The sequence below is a fragment of the Podarcis liolepis genome (genome assembly GCF_965112155.1).
Source record: "Podarcis liolepis genome assembly, chromosome: 5".
Classification (NCBI taxonomy): domain Eukaryota; kingdom Metazoa; phylum Chordata; class Lepidosauria; order Squamata; family Lacertidae; genus Podarcis; species Podarcis liolepis.
In genome coordinates, this window is record NC_139556.1 from 69478489 (window position 1) to 69492666 (window position 14178).

Sequence of the window (14178 nt, forward strand, 5' to 3'; positions counted from 1 at the left end):
AATAAATTAGTGTAGGTTGGAAACAGCATCAGCACTGGAGAGTTGTCCATGTCCACATAGGCTGCTTACAAAGATTTGAAGCATTTGGGTGCCAGCATCAACAAAGAGGAACAGTAATGGGTTCATGGAAGCATTACTTTAGAAAAGGGAGAGGAGACACAAGCTCTCTACAAAACTAATACATAGCCAGTACATTATTCTCCTGCATGAAGAGCACATATTTGTATTAAAACAGATCCCCAAAGAAGCAAATGCAAAAACATACCTTTTCTACTTTCTTGTCAGAAATATCTTGCTTTTCTAGCACTGCCATACTCTCCTTCAGATTCTTCACTATGTCTGCAGGAGACTTGTGTGATTTGCCAAAAGGAAATGGCATGGTTGCAACCTAAACACGCCTCTTCTTCTACAATTCCTTCACCTGTAAAAAAGTTTAAAAGAGAGAGTCTGTCGTTAGGAGCAATAAAACAAAGCTTAGGACTGCTTAGCCTAAGCAAGCAGGCACTACAATTGAACAAGATTTTACAGTGCTTTCTACTATCCTACTTCCTACTATCATCTTACTTTTTTTTAGCAAGAAACTTTGCAACTTGTATTCAGAGTCAAAATCCTGTTCTTGAGCCCCTCATGTCTGCCTCTAACACTGCTGTGAGGAGGTCAGAAGTATCTGCTTCCATTTTAGACAAAGTGCAGGTTGCTGTGATGTATAAACCCAAGACAAACTGTAATTAGTGGAAGCAAGCCAAGTTCACATCATAGTTTATGAAAATGGCTCATTTTTGCTAACAATAGTGAAAATTAGTGAGTTTTTGGTCTGCGGCTAATAAAAAATGGAGCCACTTTGAAACTTTTCATTGCCATTGGGCCACAGGAGAGGCAGAATGTAGCCTTGTTGAAGCTTGTCCTGGTAAAACTAAACTGTCGTGTGTATGTAATTACAAATGATAAAAAGAGACCTAACCATGCAGAGGAAACATTCTCTTATCTTTTGGCCCCCACACTGAAGTTAACAGTACTCATATGGGATCTCAGTGCACAACTGAACTCCACAGAGATTAGGATCAGTTTATTTTTACATTGTATTTTTCCAGTAGTTCTACTCTATGGTTTCAAAAACGATCCAACTCTCATTAGTAGTATGGTCAACAACCTCTGATACAAGTAACACAAGCCACCTGTAGGTAAAGTGCTTGAAGTACAGACCTGAAGGTATTTAAAATATGAGTAGCATTCTGTAACTCAGTAAACCCTTTCAAGCAATATTTACAGTTTACTTATTCGAGTACAAAACGGGAAACAATAAATGCTTTAGCAGCCTAGCCATCAAATATGCATGTGCTAATTAATAAATGTTTCCTTAAATTACTTCATGACTGGACTTCCAGCGTTCTCGATAGGATACAACAGAAAAGCCTGTGCTTAAAAAATGCTGATGGGTTGGTTACTCCTGCCGCAAACAAAAGGACAGTTGAAGCTGACAGAGCAGAGGTCACAATGTCATGACAAAGAATGCCTGTCCCCACCTGACACAAATGAAAATAGCCCACAGTCTGGGTCAGGAAGCAAATCGCTACTGCTCAGTTTACAACAAACGTAAATAAAAACCTTCATTGGAACAATGTGGGGATGGACAGTGAAACTTGGCACAATTCTATGGGCTCACAATTTCAAGCCTGAATATTTCCATCAGTCAGGCCATTCATAGATTTCAGCTGTTCTAACGCCATTATCTGCAAATTAGAGCCAGCAGTGGCTTTAATCTGCAAATAATGCAAATATATAACTGGAAACAAGTTAGGCAGTAGAAGCTACAGGTTAAAAAAAAAAATAAGGCCTGAGAATTGCCACAAACTATACTCAGTTAGGGGGCAGCTCGTGGGCCGGTCAAACGACCTCCGCGGGCTGCTTCCGGCCCATGGGCCTTAGGTTGGTGACCTCTGCTTTAGACATTACAGCACAGTGTGCAAGGAGGCAAGGCTTACTTATGCCTCTATTCTTGCTGCATGTTGTAGCATGGGAAAATTACACACCTGTGGGAAGCAATGCACATAAACACACACATTTGGAATTAGCACAGTCTGTCACAGCAGAGATGTGCATGTTGTCCTTTCCGATGTTACACCAATAATACAAGAAGTGTGCCTGCTTTTTGTGAATATGAAGTGGACTGAAAGGAGAACAAATTAATCTATACAACAAAATATCTGGTTTTTATGAAGTTTTTATTTACCCCATGAAACTCTGGCCAGGATTCTAAAAGCTACATAGGCAAATGGAGGGGGCCTGCACCCAGCTCATTTCCCCCCTTTTACTTGGAGCAGCAGACTACTATGCCATATCATAAATTTAAAACCCCCAGCAATACATAAACAGTTTACAATGGCAGAGGGCTTCTGTTCAAGAAAAGCAAGTGCAAGTCACTCTTGATGTAGGCTCATGGAACAATGTTATCTTTGGATCTGGGCCATAGCCTACAAATAAACATAGGGTTGTAGCCAATGTGAGTCATATCAAGATAACACCCCTTGAAATTATTGGAACCATGTTAGTCATGTTCATTAATTTCAAAGGGCCTACTCCAAGAATGACTTATGTTAGATACAATCCTCAAGTTTTGGGTTGCAATTCACAATAATATCACCACTAGTCCTATCAGTCTGATACATGAAAAACCTGAAGGATATATTTATGCTCAGAATCTTAGAGAAGATGTTAGAATGGCTAATTCTCTACTTAGAGCTGCATGATTTCATTATTTCTACACCTGATGGCTCAAGGTGTTAGTGATGGCGCTTTTGACATTTTATCACTAAAATGAATGTGCACACACACACCACCACAACAAAACTGAGTAAAAAACCAAAATAATTTACATAATGATAAAGGGTATGGAATCTAAGAGTTGAGGGAGTTGAGAATGTTTAGCCGGGAAAAGAGTATGAGAGGAGATATGATAGACATTTTTAAGAATCTTAAGGGCTGTCACATGGAAACTGAAGTAAGTTTGTTTTCTCCTGCTCCAGAAGGCGGAACCTGAACCAGTGGATTCAATTTACAATAAAGGAGATTCCGACTAAATATCAGGAATAACTTTTGACAGTAAGAGCTTTTAGACAATGGAACAGACTCCCTCAGGAGGTGGTGGGCTCTCCTTCCTTTGAGGTTTTTAAGCAGTCATTTCCAACTCTATAATTCTATGAACACTGAGATAATCAATATGCTTCAGCCATCAACTGGGCTATATTAATCTGTTTGTTACAAACAGAATAGCAGAATAAAATAAAATAAAAGTATAGATCCACTATTCCCATGTACTACAGTACTTATCTGCCTACAATGCACAGTAAAAATTTTGGTTGTATCCAAAACTGTCCATGCACAAGTGGAACAGACTTCTACTTGTGCAACAGGGGATCACCTTCCTCTCTTTCTGTCACCCACAATTCCACAAGAACATTTCTGTAGGGTTGATGGACCCCGCAAAGCACATTTTAGGTGCATACAGATGGCTGCAGGGGAGAAGAGGGAGGTGTCTCAATGCATGAGCCGGTCTGCTTGCACAATGTTGGCTTCCACCCTCTGTCATTAAGGCAATTTAGGCCACCTATAGAAACTAGTTTATAGTACAAATAAGTATAGCAGCAGGAAGAAAATATATAAAAATAAGGTGAAGGACTGTCCCTGTCCTCCTTCTCTCAGAATAGTAAGCGGTTTAGTGTTTTAATTAAAATGCAATTTTTCTAGAGCTGGAGAAATACTTCTATTCCAAGCCAGCTGCCATTATGAATTTCTCAGATATGCATGCTAGGTAACCACATGCACTAAACTGGGATGTTTGCAAACGTTTTTCATCTGATGAAGCAGCTGAAAAGATTTCAACTTCAAAAGACTGCTTAGTTCTCTGTAGCTGGAATTGTGAATGACAGAGTGTGTGGGGGGGAATAGAGGGAAATACCTATTTAGCAGATTGCTACTACCATTGCTGCAGGTGGAAAATGCCAAATCATTAATAAGTATTGTTTATCAGGAATAATGAAGGAAGGGAGGAAAATGGCAATATGAAAGAATGGAATGTGTACCAAAGCTATAACTACGAATGATTGTCAGTGACGTTGAAGGAAGTCTAAAATGGATATGATTTGTTGTAGTATGGATAAAATGTATAATTTTCTTTTTTTTTTCTTTTTTGGGAAAAAAAATAAAGAAAAAAAAGAAAATGCCAAATCATGATCTACGAAGAGATAATGACAAGCAACCCACATCAAGTGATGTCTTATTAGAGACAGGAAACTGTTCACTCAGGTCCTTAAGACTAAACACTGTAAGGACAGTGTGTGTGTGTGTGTGTGTGTGTGTGTGTGTGTAGGCAACACGACCATTTTTAGGAACGTGCTAGTCTATCAAAATGCTTCGGTCTCCATCAAATATCTTCCACAGGTGTTGAACTAAATGGTTAAGCTACCCTTTATATTCTAATGATAGTCCACAGGGTTCTGCTAAGGTTAGTCATCCTATGAGCTTTGAAAAAGCATAGTTTTTGTCAGGGCGTTTAGTCTTAATGGTGGCAGTCTATTGTAACTATCTTTGGGTAAACTCCTGCTAAGGTGGTGCCTGACAGATGCCCTCCCTGATCCAAAATCACCTTGCAATTTAAAAAATGTAGGGAAGGAACATTCCCTACCATTCCTTTTGTTAAAAAATTATACAGAATGAAACTTCAATTTTTCATCCAATCATATCAAGATGAAAATTCCTCAGCTGCACCACAGGGGAATGGAATACTGCCTGGAACAAGGCCCTTGTTTATCCTCTTAATCCCTGGTTTAGTAAACCAACCTTCAACCACTTCCTGTCTCTTTTCTTATGTCAATATTCCCTTTCACATTATCTTACTTCTGCCCCAGGGCCTGTTCACATAAGACCAAGGCTCTTATCCAGGAAAAGTACATACTTCTGGAACAATTTAGCATACAGGTCATGAACCCACTAAAAGAGGATTAAAATCATATTATATGAACATCAAATCTTCAACCATGTACTAAATTCCCCAAAAAACAACAACTGTAAAACAGGTCTGTCCTTCATCCATGATCCATGTTCTAGCATTTTTTATTTAACAAGTAGTAAATTGTTTGCACAGAACAATGTTTGAGGTGTGATTATATGGAATGCAAGTCAGCACTGACTGATCATCTTGAAAACTAAGAGAAGTTGTGGGGTTTTTAAATAAAAAAGTATTAACCCCTTGTATTTGAAGTGGCTTTATCATTCATCATTTAGTACATTTATATCATGCCAGGTGATCTGTCATCTATCTGGTCACTAACTATGGGGTAAAATCCATTAAAAAGCTCAGCAATTTCAATCCTAAAAAAAGCTCAATAACTTTGGCTGGCCCTGACACATGTTCACCTCATCAAATCTGGCCCTCTTTGAAAAAAGTTTGGGCAACCCTGATCTAGGTTAACCCTTGGATCTAGGGATCCAAGCCAGTATTTAAAAGCACTGTAGTACTTATGTGAAATGCCAACCTACCTGCAGTATTACACTGTCTTTTCTAACAACTCCATGAATAAAAATGAAACGGGTTGAGAGAAAGAATGTTACATAAAAATCACATCTTATAAAAACAGTCATACCAGACAGAAGCCTTGGGATTCCACAATGCTTGATACACTAAGGATAACAAAGCTCAATTAAACATTTGACATGGGTAAATATTTTCTACTAACCCATAAAAAGCCAAGTCACTGGTTCATGTGACCAAATCCTTGGTCCATGTTTATCACAACACTGGTCTCCACCTGATTTGTTTGTTTTAAAAACTTTGATATGCCTTTTTAAGATTATCTGGTGTAGATAGGCAATTTAAAATTTTAAAATTCCATTACATTTAAACAATAAATTGACTTTCCAAAGCACTGTTTGTATTTTGGCATTCTTATTACAAACTAGTTCAACACACATATTGTATCATTACATCTTATTGGCCCTATTGTTGACGTAAATCAAATTACAAAAAGTAAATTGGTTGCCAATGCAAGAACACTATGTCTATTGTCTATCTTCTTGTTGCAAAGCACTCTGAAAACTCCATTACAAGGTGACCTGTAAACCAATCAATAAAATATTTTAAATTTATTTTTAACCTCTGAAATAGTGATTTATCCAATATCTTAAGATTATTGTACATAAACTTGTGGTTGACCTGCAAACCCAAAGTAAAAAGAAAAGAACAGAACTGATATTCAATCCTCAGACGAATAATTAGCACATTCAGTCGGGGTGGGGTGGTAGCACTGATATAGCTAAAATAGAGTCAATATGACTGACTGCACAGGCTCTCAAAGCTATCCTATCACTAATGGGGCTCTATCTTTTATTCCCCATTTAAGTAGTAACTTTTTCACAGTCAGCAGAGACAAATGAGAAGGTAAACAAGTGCTGAGACACTGAAAACTAAAAATGTTCAACAGCTAACTTTAATGCTTAACATAGATTAGCCAGACACAGGGCTTATGCAGCTGTTTCTCTTGTGCTGCTGGAATTTTACACACTGGTATATTTTTATCTACTGACCCATTTTCATCAACCATGTCAGACATGGTTGTCCTACAATGGTTGTTTATAATGTGGCAGGCTATAGGTACCCAAAGGCAGTTGCACAGAAATGAAATGACATACCCATCTGTAAGGTGGTATTGAGTTTTACAAACTTAATGGCAATCTCATGGGTAAAATATCAAAACTAAAACTTCTCCTGGGACCATCACCTAGTAGATCACTGTGGCAAGGGACAAGTGTTGGAAAAGTGTTCGTCTGCAAAGATTTCCAAAATTAAACACACAAAACGGTTTGCCTTAGCTCACAACAGAGCATAAGAACACTGAAAGTTGGGAGTGCCCTCCTAAATGGGTTTCAAAACTGGTTTCATCAAGCATGAAAACAATGTACTTTTCCCTACTTGCATCCAGATGTTAAATTAGGAAAGAGTGACAGTATGTTAGAGCAACTGAAAAATGTCAACAATCCTGGCCCAGAGACCTTGAAATGTTGAGCACCAAAAGCTTCAGCCACGGATCCAAACAGTATTTTGGACTTAAAAGCAGAACTTCTCAACTACAGTTTCCATCCCTCCATTGCCCCTGCCTGGTTTTGTTAGAAAAGGGTAAAGCTAGCAGATAGTCATAAAGTCACATAAAGCCATAAATCTGCATAAAGCCACAGAGAGTTCATGTTCAAGCCAATACAGTACTTGAATCAGACACCCTTATTCACATTTCAACGTTTTGAAGGACAATACTATCCAAACCCTGAATTCATGACTGATCAACTCCAACGGGTAAGTTCTCAAATGAGCAGGGGCTCACAGATTCATGGCTCATTGCTGCAACTGCCCTTTAAGTGTAATCCTGTTGGGGAAGGGGATAATTCCTGAGCTCATGCTGACTTTTCTCAGGCAACTCAGTGTGACATCAGCAAACACTCCCCTACCTTATTGTGAGACATGCAGTGTCCTAACTACCAAATATTTTGTCTAAAAAGGCCATTCAAATATTTGTGGATAACTATGAAAGAGCACACAGAAATTTCTTGATAAGATCCTGGATTTTAAAGAATTGTTATAGTTGTACCCAAGGACTTCCACAGTGGAATTGCTACTTGTCCTCTTGGAACAGGAGACCCTACAGTCACCTTCATGCATTATACCTTCCCTGTGTGGAAGTGACAATGTCAGAGAGGAGCCACATCACAGAGTGAGCCTACATATGCAGAGCAGCCTCTATGTACCTCGGGTTACATACACTTCAGGTTACGTACGCTTCAGGTTACAGACTCCGCTAACCCAGAAATAGTGCTTCAGGTTAAGAACTTTGCTTCAGGATAAGAACAGAAATCGTGCTCCAGCGGCGCGGCAGCATCAGGAGGCCCCATTAGCTAAAGTGGTCTTCAGGTTAAGAACAGTTTCAGGTTAAGAACGGACCTACGGAATGAATTAAGTACTTAACCCGAGTTACCACTGTACAAACATTACCTCAATATGTGGTACGGTGGCAGGTGTGATCCTGCTTCTTAATTGTGTGAAGGTGATAGATTTATGTCCCCAACCCAGTCCGAGATTGCTTTTCAAACTCTCCATTTTAAGGCAGCCTGTCATGTTACATGCGGACTGCTACCTGAGAAATAGAAACCCAAAGAACATTTGACTATGCGTAACTACTTGTGCATGTCTTTGAATGCTGGTTACGATTTTTAAAGTTCTGTCACTAGGAGGGCCCCTTTTATCCTTTAAAAAATAGGGATGTGGCCCTTGGTCTTCCAAGTGTGCAAACTACAACTCCCATCATCCCTTACCATTAGCTGTGCTGGCTGGGGCTGATGCATACTGGAGTCATAACAATATCTGGAGGGCCACAGGCTCTCCATCCCTGCTTAAACATGCTAACATGACAGCAATATACAGTGGTACCTCACAAGACGAATGCCTCGCAAGACAAAAAATGCGCAAGACGAAAGAGTTTTCCGTTTTTTGAGTCGTTCCGCAAGACGAATTTCCCTATGGGCTTGCTTCGCAAGACGAAACGTCTTGCGAGTTCTTGCGAGTTTGCTTCCTTTTTCTTAAAGCCGCTAAGCCGTTAATAGCCGCTAAGCCGTTAATAGCCGTGCTTCGCAAGACAAAAAAACCGCAAGACGAATTGCCAGCAACAGCCTTGGTTGGATTCAGTACTTTTTTCAGGAATGACTCACCCAGTAATTGAAGTCAGAGGAGCTAGTGTGATCACAGTGAAACATGTGATTTAAGCCTTTGCAGGATCATGGCTTTACTGCAGTACATGATAAAGCAACTCAGTTATACTGAAACCCGTTATGGCAAGTAATGCCTTTTACTCCCATACGACATTATTTAAATTAGCTCCCAATGAAATATTAGCTCAGAGTATTTTTTTTAATGCAATGGACAATGGCATACTGGAAAAAAAGTACTGTTAATCTCAGGAATTGTTGGTGATTGTATTCACAAGACTATGGCATTTGACTGCATAAACCCTACTTTGCAACCCATATTCTAGGTAACAATGAAACAGAAAACTAACTCCCATTCAGCATTGCTAGTTCTAACATTTTTCATTTCTAAACATTTTTACACCTGAAGTGTAAGTACACAGTGTGAATAATTCTTAGTGCCGGGCTAAATTTTAAATAATCTGTCCCCAACTGCTTTATTTTTAGTTCTAAGGATGACATTGTGGGAAGCAACTCCTCATTACATTCCATCTAAACAAAATAATACAGTTAAATCAAAACCTAGAATCCTTTCTTCAAGCCCAGTAAAATGGTTAAAAGAAGATTCAAGTAATTATTATAAAATGGAAACACGGCATACAAATAAATTACCAACAACTAAATTCACAGGAAACTTTAACATAACAATTACTTCCACTTGAGAGCTTCTATTTTCTAAAGCATTATTCTTGTAATAGTATGTACACAGGACTGTGGACTCCGTCACATGCTGACAGCCTTTAGGAGCCACAGGTGAGAGCTCAGTGCAGGGTGGGGACCAAAGGTGAAAAACTATCCCATAAGGAGCACAACGTGTCCCCTAACACCCCATATACTGGCTAAACCAAGGTGAAGGTTGCAGATGGGTCTCAAACCCTTGGTGAGTTAGGAACTTCCCCTGAATGTGAAGATAGAGTGGGTACAATGGTCAAGGATGCAGTTACAGCATATGCTGTAGAGGGAAATGAGGGGCAGATGGGGCTCGTCAACCTGGAAAGGTAGTCCATCTAGGAGAAGAAAAACTCTGATCCTAAACCTCTGCTTCCTTGCAGGATATCTTCAGGAGAAGAAAAAGCTAAGGAGCAAACCCAACACAAATCTAAGTGGAGTCCCTAAGACAGTTGGATGGTGCCTTGTGCACCTCCTTCTGGAACTCCTGCAGCCAATCTGGTGCCAAACGATTGCTCTGCTTTCCCTTGGACCACAGTGACCAGGGTGGGGGGGTCTTGTCATCCACACACACTGCCATGGCTTGTGCCCCAAGGAGGTCACTTTGGTGCTACTAACACAGTGGTTTGACTTCACCCTGGAGACGTTCTCTACTGTCTCTCGAAACAGACTTATATAAATAAGAGAGTACCAGTCCCCATTACACTCCCATCTGGTCATCTGCAAGATCCTGACAAATAAGATGCTTTCCCCTTGCTGTATGATTTTACAAGAAGCAAGTTCAGGTGCCAAAATTGTTTGATCAGCTTTGTTGCCAAAATGAACCAATCTGTGTATCTGAAGAAGTGTGCATGCACACAAAAGCTTATACCAAGAACAAACTTAGTTGGTCTCTAAGGTGCTACTGGACAATAGTTTTTATATATTTCGTGCCACAAAAGTGTTAAACTGCAGCTGTGATATGCAATTCCTTCAAATAATCAATAGTATATATTCAAGGGACTACAAATGGGCTTGCCACTGATGAAGAGTTTTACTTCTGGCGAGTTTCATCTCACACTTATCCAGCCTGGAAAAGAGCAAAGACCTCATACTAACTTCATAATGAATCTGAGAACTTGCTGGTTTTCCACCTATCAGCTTAGGACGGGGGCAGAAAGCAGCACTTGCCTCACGGCTGCACTGAGCTGCACAGGCACTTCAAGCATCCCCCAAACTCACAACTGAGACCCATCATTCCCCTTGGGAGCCACACAAAATTTGTAGACCTTTGTATGTATTTACAGTAAGTGACCAGGTGAGGAAATGTGGATTGGCAGCACTCGCACTGTTGCCAACACGTAATGACTGATCACCGGTGGTGATCAAAGTTAAAACAAAGTGGCACTGCTGAAGAAAAATGCACGCACAACACCACTGAACAAGTACAGCAGCTACTCATCCAGCTTCAAATGTTAAGCTGGCAGATGGTGATGCTGACACAATGATGGTATTCAGTGCCTTTGAGATTGCTGGTCATGGTAATCATGTGGCCATTGTTGGCAAGGATACAGACCCACTTGCATTGTTTTGCATGCAGTTAACACATGCAGGTCCAAAACAAGGAACTTTCCTATTGAAGCCTGAAAGAAACAAAATGCCAGACTGCCATATGTAGCTTTTAATCACAAAAAATAGGAATAGGGAGAAAGTGTTCCTATTCACAGAGTGTGATACAACATCAGGTATGTTCAAATAGGCTAAGAAGGCATCTGAATTATAGAAGACTCAAAGCCATGTGATAAAATTTCTTTACTCACTAATCGCATGCCATATAAGATGTCACAGTAGCTGCAAGAGTCCTTTATGTTTCATCTGTGCAAAGAAAGTGGAAACCTATGAACCACCAGATGGTGTTGGACTTCAGCTCCCATCAGTCCCAGTCAGCATGGCCAAGGGTCAGGGATGAAGGGAGCTGAAATACAGAAACACCTGGAAGGCCACAGGCTCCCTGTCCCTACTCTATGCAGTACACAGTGAAGAGTGCTTGAATAAATTCAGAAACTGCCTAACAAGCGACTTCCAATATGTGAAGTTTGAACATAAGAAGAGTCTGCTGGATCAGGCCTAGTGGCCCATTTAGTCTAGCATCCTGTTCTCACAGTGGTCGATGCAATGCCTACGGAAAGCCTACAAGCAGGACCTGTGTGCAAAAGAACTCTCCCCTCAGTGATTTTCAACAACTGGTGTTCAGAAGCATGCTGCCTCCTAACAGTAAACAAGAAATATCCATGTTTGACATGAGAATCCTACCACAACTTCTGATAACTGCACAGCACATATTCAGGGTTCGTCTTCAAGTGCAGCTGTAATCTGTGGTGACTCTGCAACCTAGCTAGTGGAAATGCAAGTTAACGCTACTCCTGCCAACACATAAACCAGATGCTTCCAAGAGGTTCTGCTCTCAAATTCGGTAGCTCTGGGTATACTTCCCACATGTACCATAGCCTGTGGTTGTCACAAAGCATACCTACCTGATATTCTCATCAGGAAGTGTGAACTGATGTGGCACCTGTCATGCAGGAATGCAAATAATGCAAAGACTGGTGACTAACAACCATAGCTGCATTGAGCCAACTAATCTAGACTATGACAAGATCACTTTGACCTTGCTAGAAGTCACAGAGCCACAATTTTCTACATCAAATGATAGCCTAACCCTCATTTGATGGCATCAAATTTATGTGCTGGGCACAGAACAAAATTGGCCATTTGAACAGTGGAAAGATAACCATATATCAAAGATTATATTGTTTAGGACATAGTTATTTATGTAATAAAATCTGCCATTTGTGAATTACCATCTTTTGCATTGAATCTGCTTTGGCTTTTATAGCATTTGTAGTTAGAGCAGCTTCTAGTCTACTTTTACTTGACCAGTGAATATGACATTTCGGAACAGAAAAAAACATGTATGAACTAAGGATATAACAAATACTTGACACAACTGTAATATCATGGGCGTAATGGTGGAAGCACCATTTAGTTTCAATGGGATTTTAGTATGATAAGAACATTTTGTGACATATATGTTAAGTCATCAGCTGTATAAAAATTACATGCATAATCTGACCCAAAGTTTGAATAGGTCTATTGTACTATTATGACTCAATATCTTATCACAACTTCTCCCATATGTTTTTCAATCTTCACAAAATGGTATACACATTCATATGATCTTATCAAATTCTTCACACAACTAATTAAAAGCAGACTGCCAACCACAAGTTTCAAACTCAATATCTTAATTGGCTCAAAATGTAAACTGAATGAAACTGTAGAAAATAATATTTTAAAGTAATCCAATAACTAATACTTAAAGGACAACTAAATTGAAATACATAATATACTGATAATATTGGACTTGGGATGACCAAGAAAATCTCTTCAAAAACATTACTAGATGGTAGCTTGAGAGCTGTAGACCTACTTCAAAATGTGAAGTTGAAAACTATGAACAAATCAAAAATATGGATTGTTAACTTTTAATGCCTCAAACTTGTCTGAACTATGCAGATCTTGCAGAGGTACATTAAGAGGCTGTCCATAAGATGGTGGTTCTCTGGAATTCTTTCCCTAAGGAACTATACCATGTCAATCTCTCCTCGGGTTCTGAATGCAAGTAAAAATAATTTCTCAGGTTTAAACACTAATTCACAGTGCAAGTCTACTCAGAATTAAGCACCATTAAGTTCAATATGACTTACTCCTAGGTAAGCATACATAGTGCAGTGAACTAGATGATCACATTCTAATCTAGAGCACATGGGGGTGTTAAACTTCTTAATTATACATGTGTATTTCATTAGGTTGTGTTTAGTACTTCAACCACTACAGAGTAAAAAATAGCTTTGAGAGGCAGACTATTAAAAAAAAATGATGTTTGTTTATTTTTTACTTGAGAACTAAGGAATCAGACATGAAGGCTCTAGCACAAATTGCAACCAAACCATTACTGATAGAACCAGTTGTGGAATAATCATTAATCATTTAACCAGGCCATTGACAAATCTGAGTTTGTTTCTACTGAAAGAAGTTAACTGATAGATACCGGTCCTTTCTTTGGTTGAAGAGTAGTCCCAATGACAGATATAGCCCATTCTAACTGTAAGGAGAGTTCAGATTGGCCTCTGGGTACCTTGCTACCTCGTGCCCAGGTCCAGAACTCATTTTACCAGCTAAAAAGACCAACCAGCAGAAATATTCACAAATATTCCTTTGCACTGGACATGGACTAGGAAACATTTACCGAAATCTTACATGCTTTTCGGTTTTGTTTTTTGGTGATGGAATTGCAAGCAGGTGCAATTCACTGATAACTTGCAAGTTCTTCCAGTTACACAACATTTCTAACTAATCTGAGAGACTGACCTTGCTTAGGTAGGAGCAAAATGGAGATTGGTGCCAATAAAAAAAGGAGAATCTGAAATTCAGGGGGGAATGGGTACTCAAGCACAGAACAAATCTTAGAACTGTTAGGATCACTTCACAGCCTTATTTTTATGCTTTTTGTTCCCCCCACTTCCCTTATCATCTAAAATAATTTTTTACATCTCTCTTCCTGCCCCGCCTCTGTTCCCACATGACACGTAAGCTGTCCTCACTTGGGAAACCTGTATATCTCACAACAGGGAGTGATGCAAAAGTTCTATTTTGGATGATACAGTCAAGCATCAGGAACAGAAA

General features: G+C 39.5%; 1 protein-coding gene across 5 annotated transcripts in view; it reads right to left on the minus strand.

Annotated features, from left to right (window-relative positions):
- Nucleotides 1–14178, minus strand: part of CAB39 (calcium binding protein 39) — a 48005-nt gene that overhangs the window by 19647 nt on the left and 14180 nt on the right. For 2 of the 5 annotated variants that reach the window (XM_083506567.1, XM_083506569.1), the window contains exon 2: nucleotides 266–421. In XM_083506567.1, the coding sequence (XP_083362693.1) occupies nucleotides 266–379 (114 nt within the window). In that variant the 5' untranslated portion in view covers nucleotides 380–421. Of the gene's footprint in view, nucleotides 1–265; nucleotides 2329–2421; nucleotides 3376–7255; nucleotides 7422–14178 lie in introns of those variants that run through there. The other 3 variants (XM_083506568.1, XM_083506570.1, XM_083506571.1) reach the window with 3 other exon arrangements.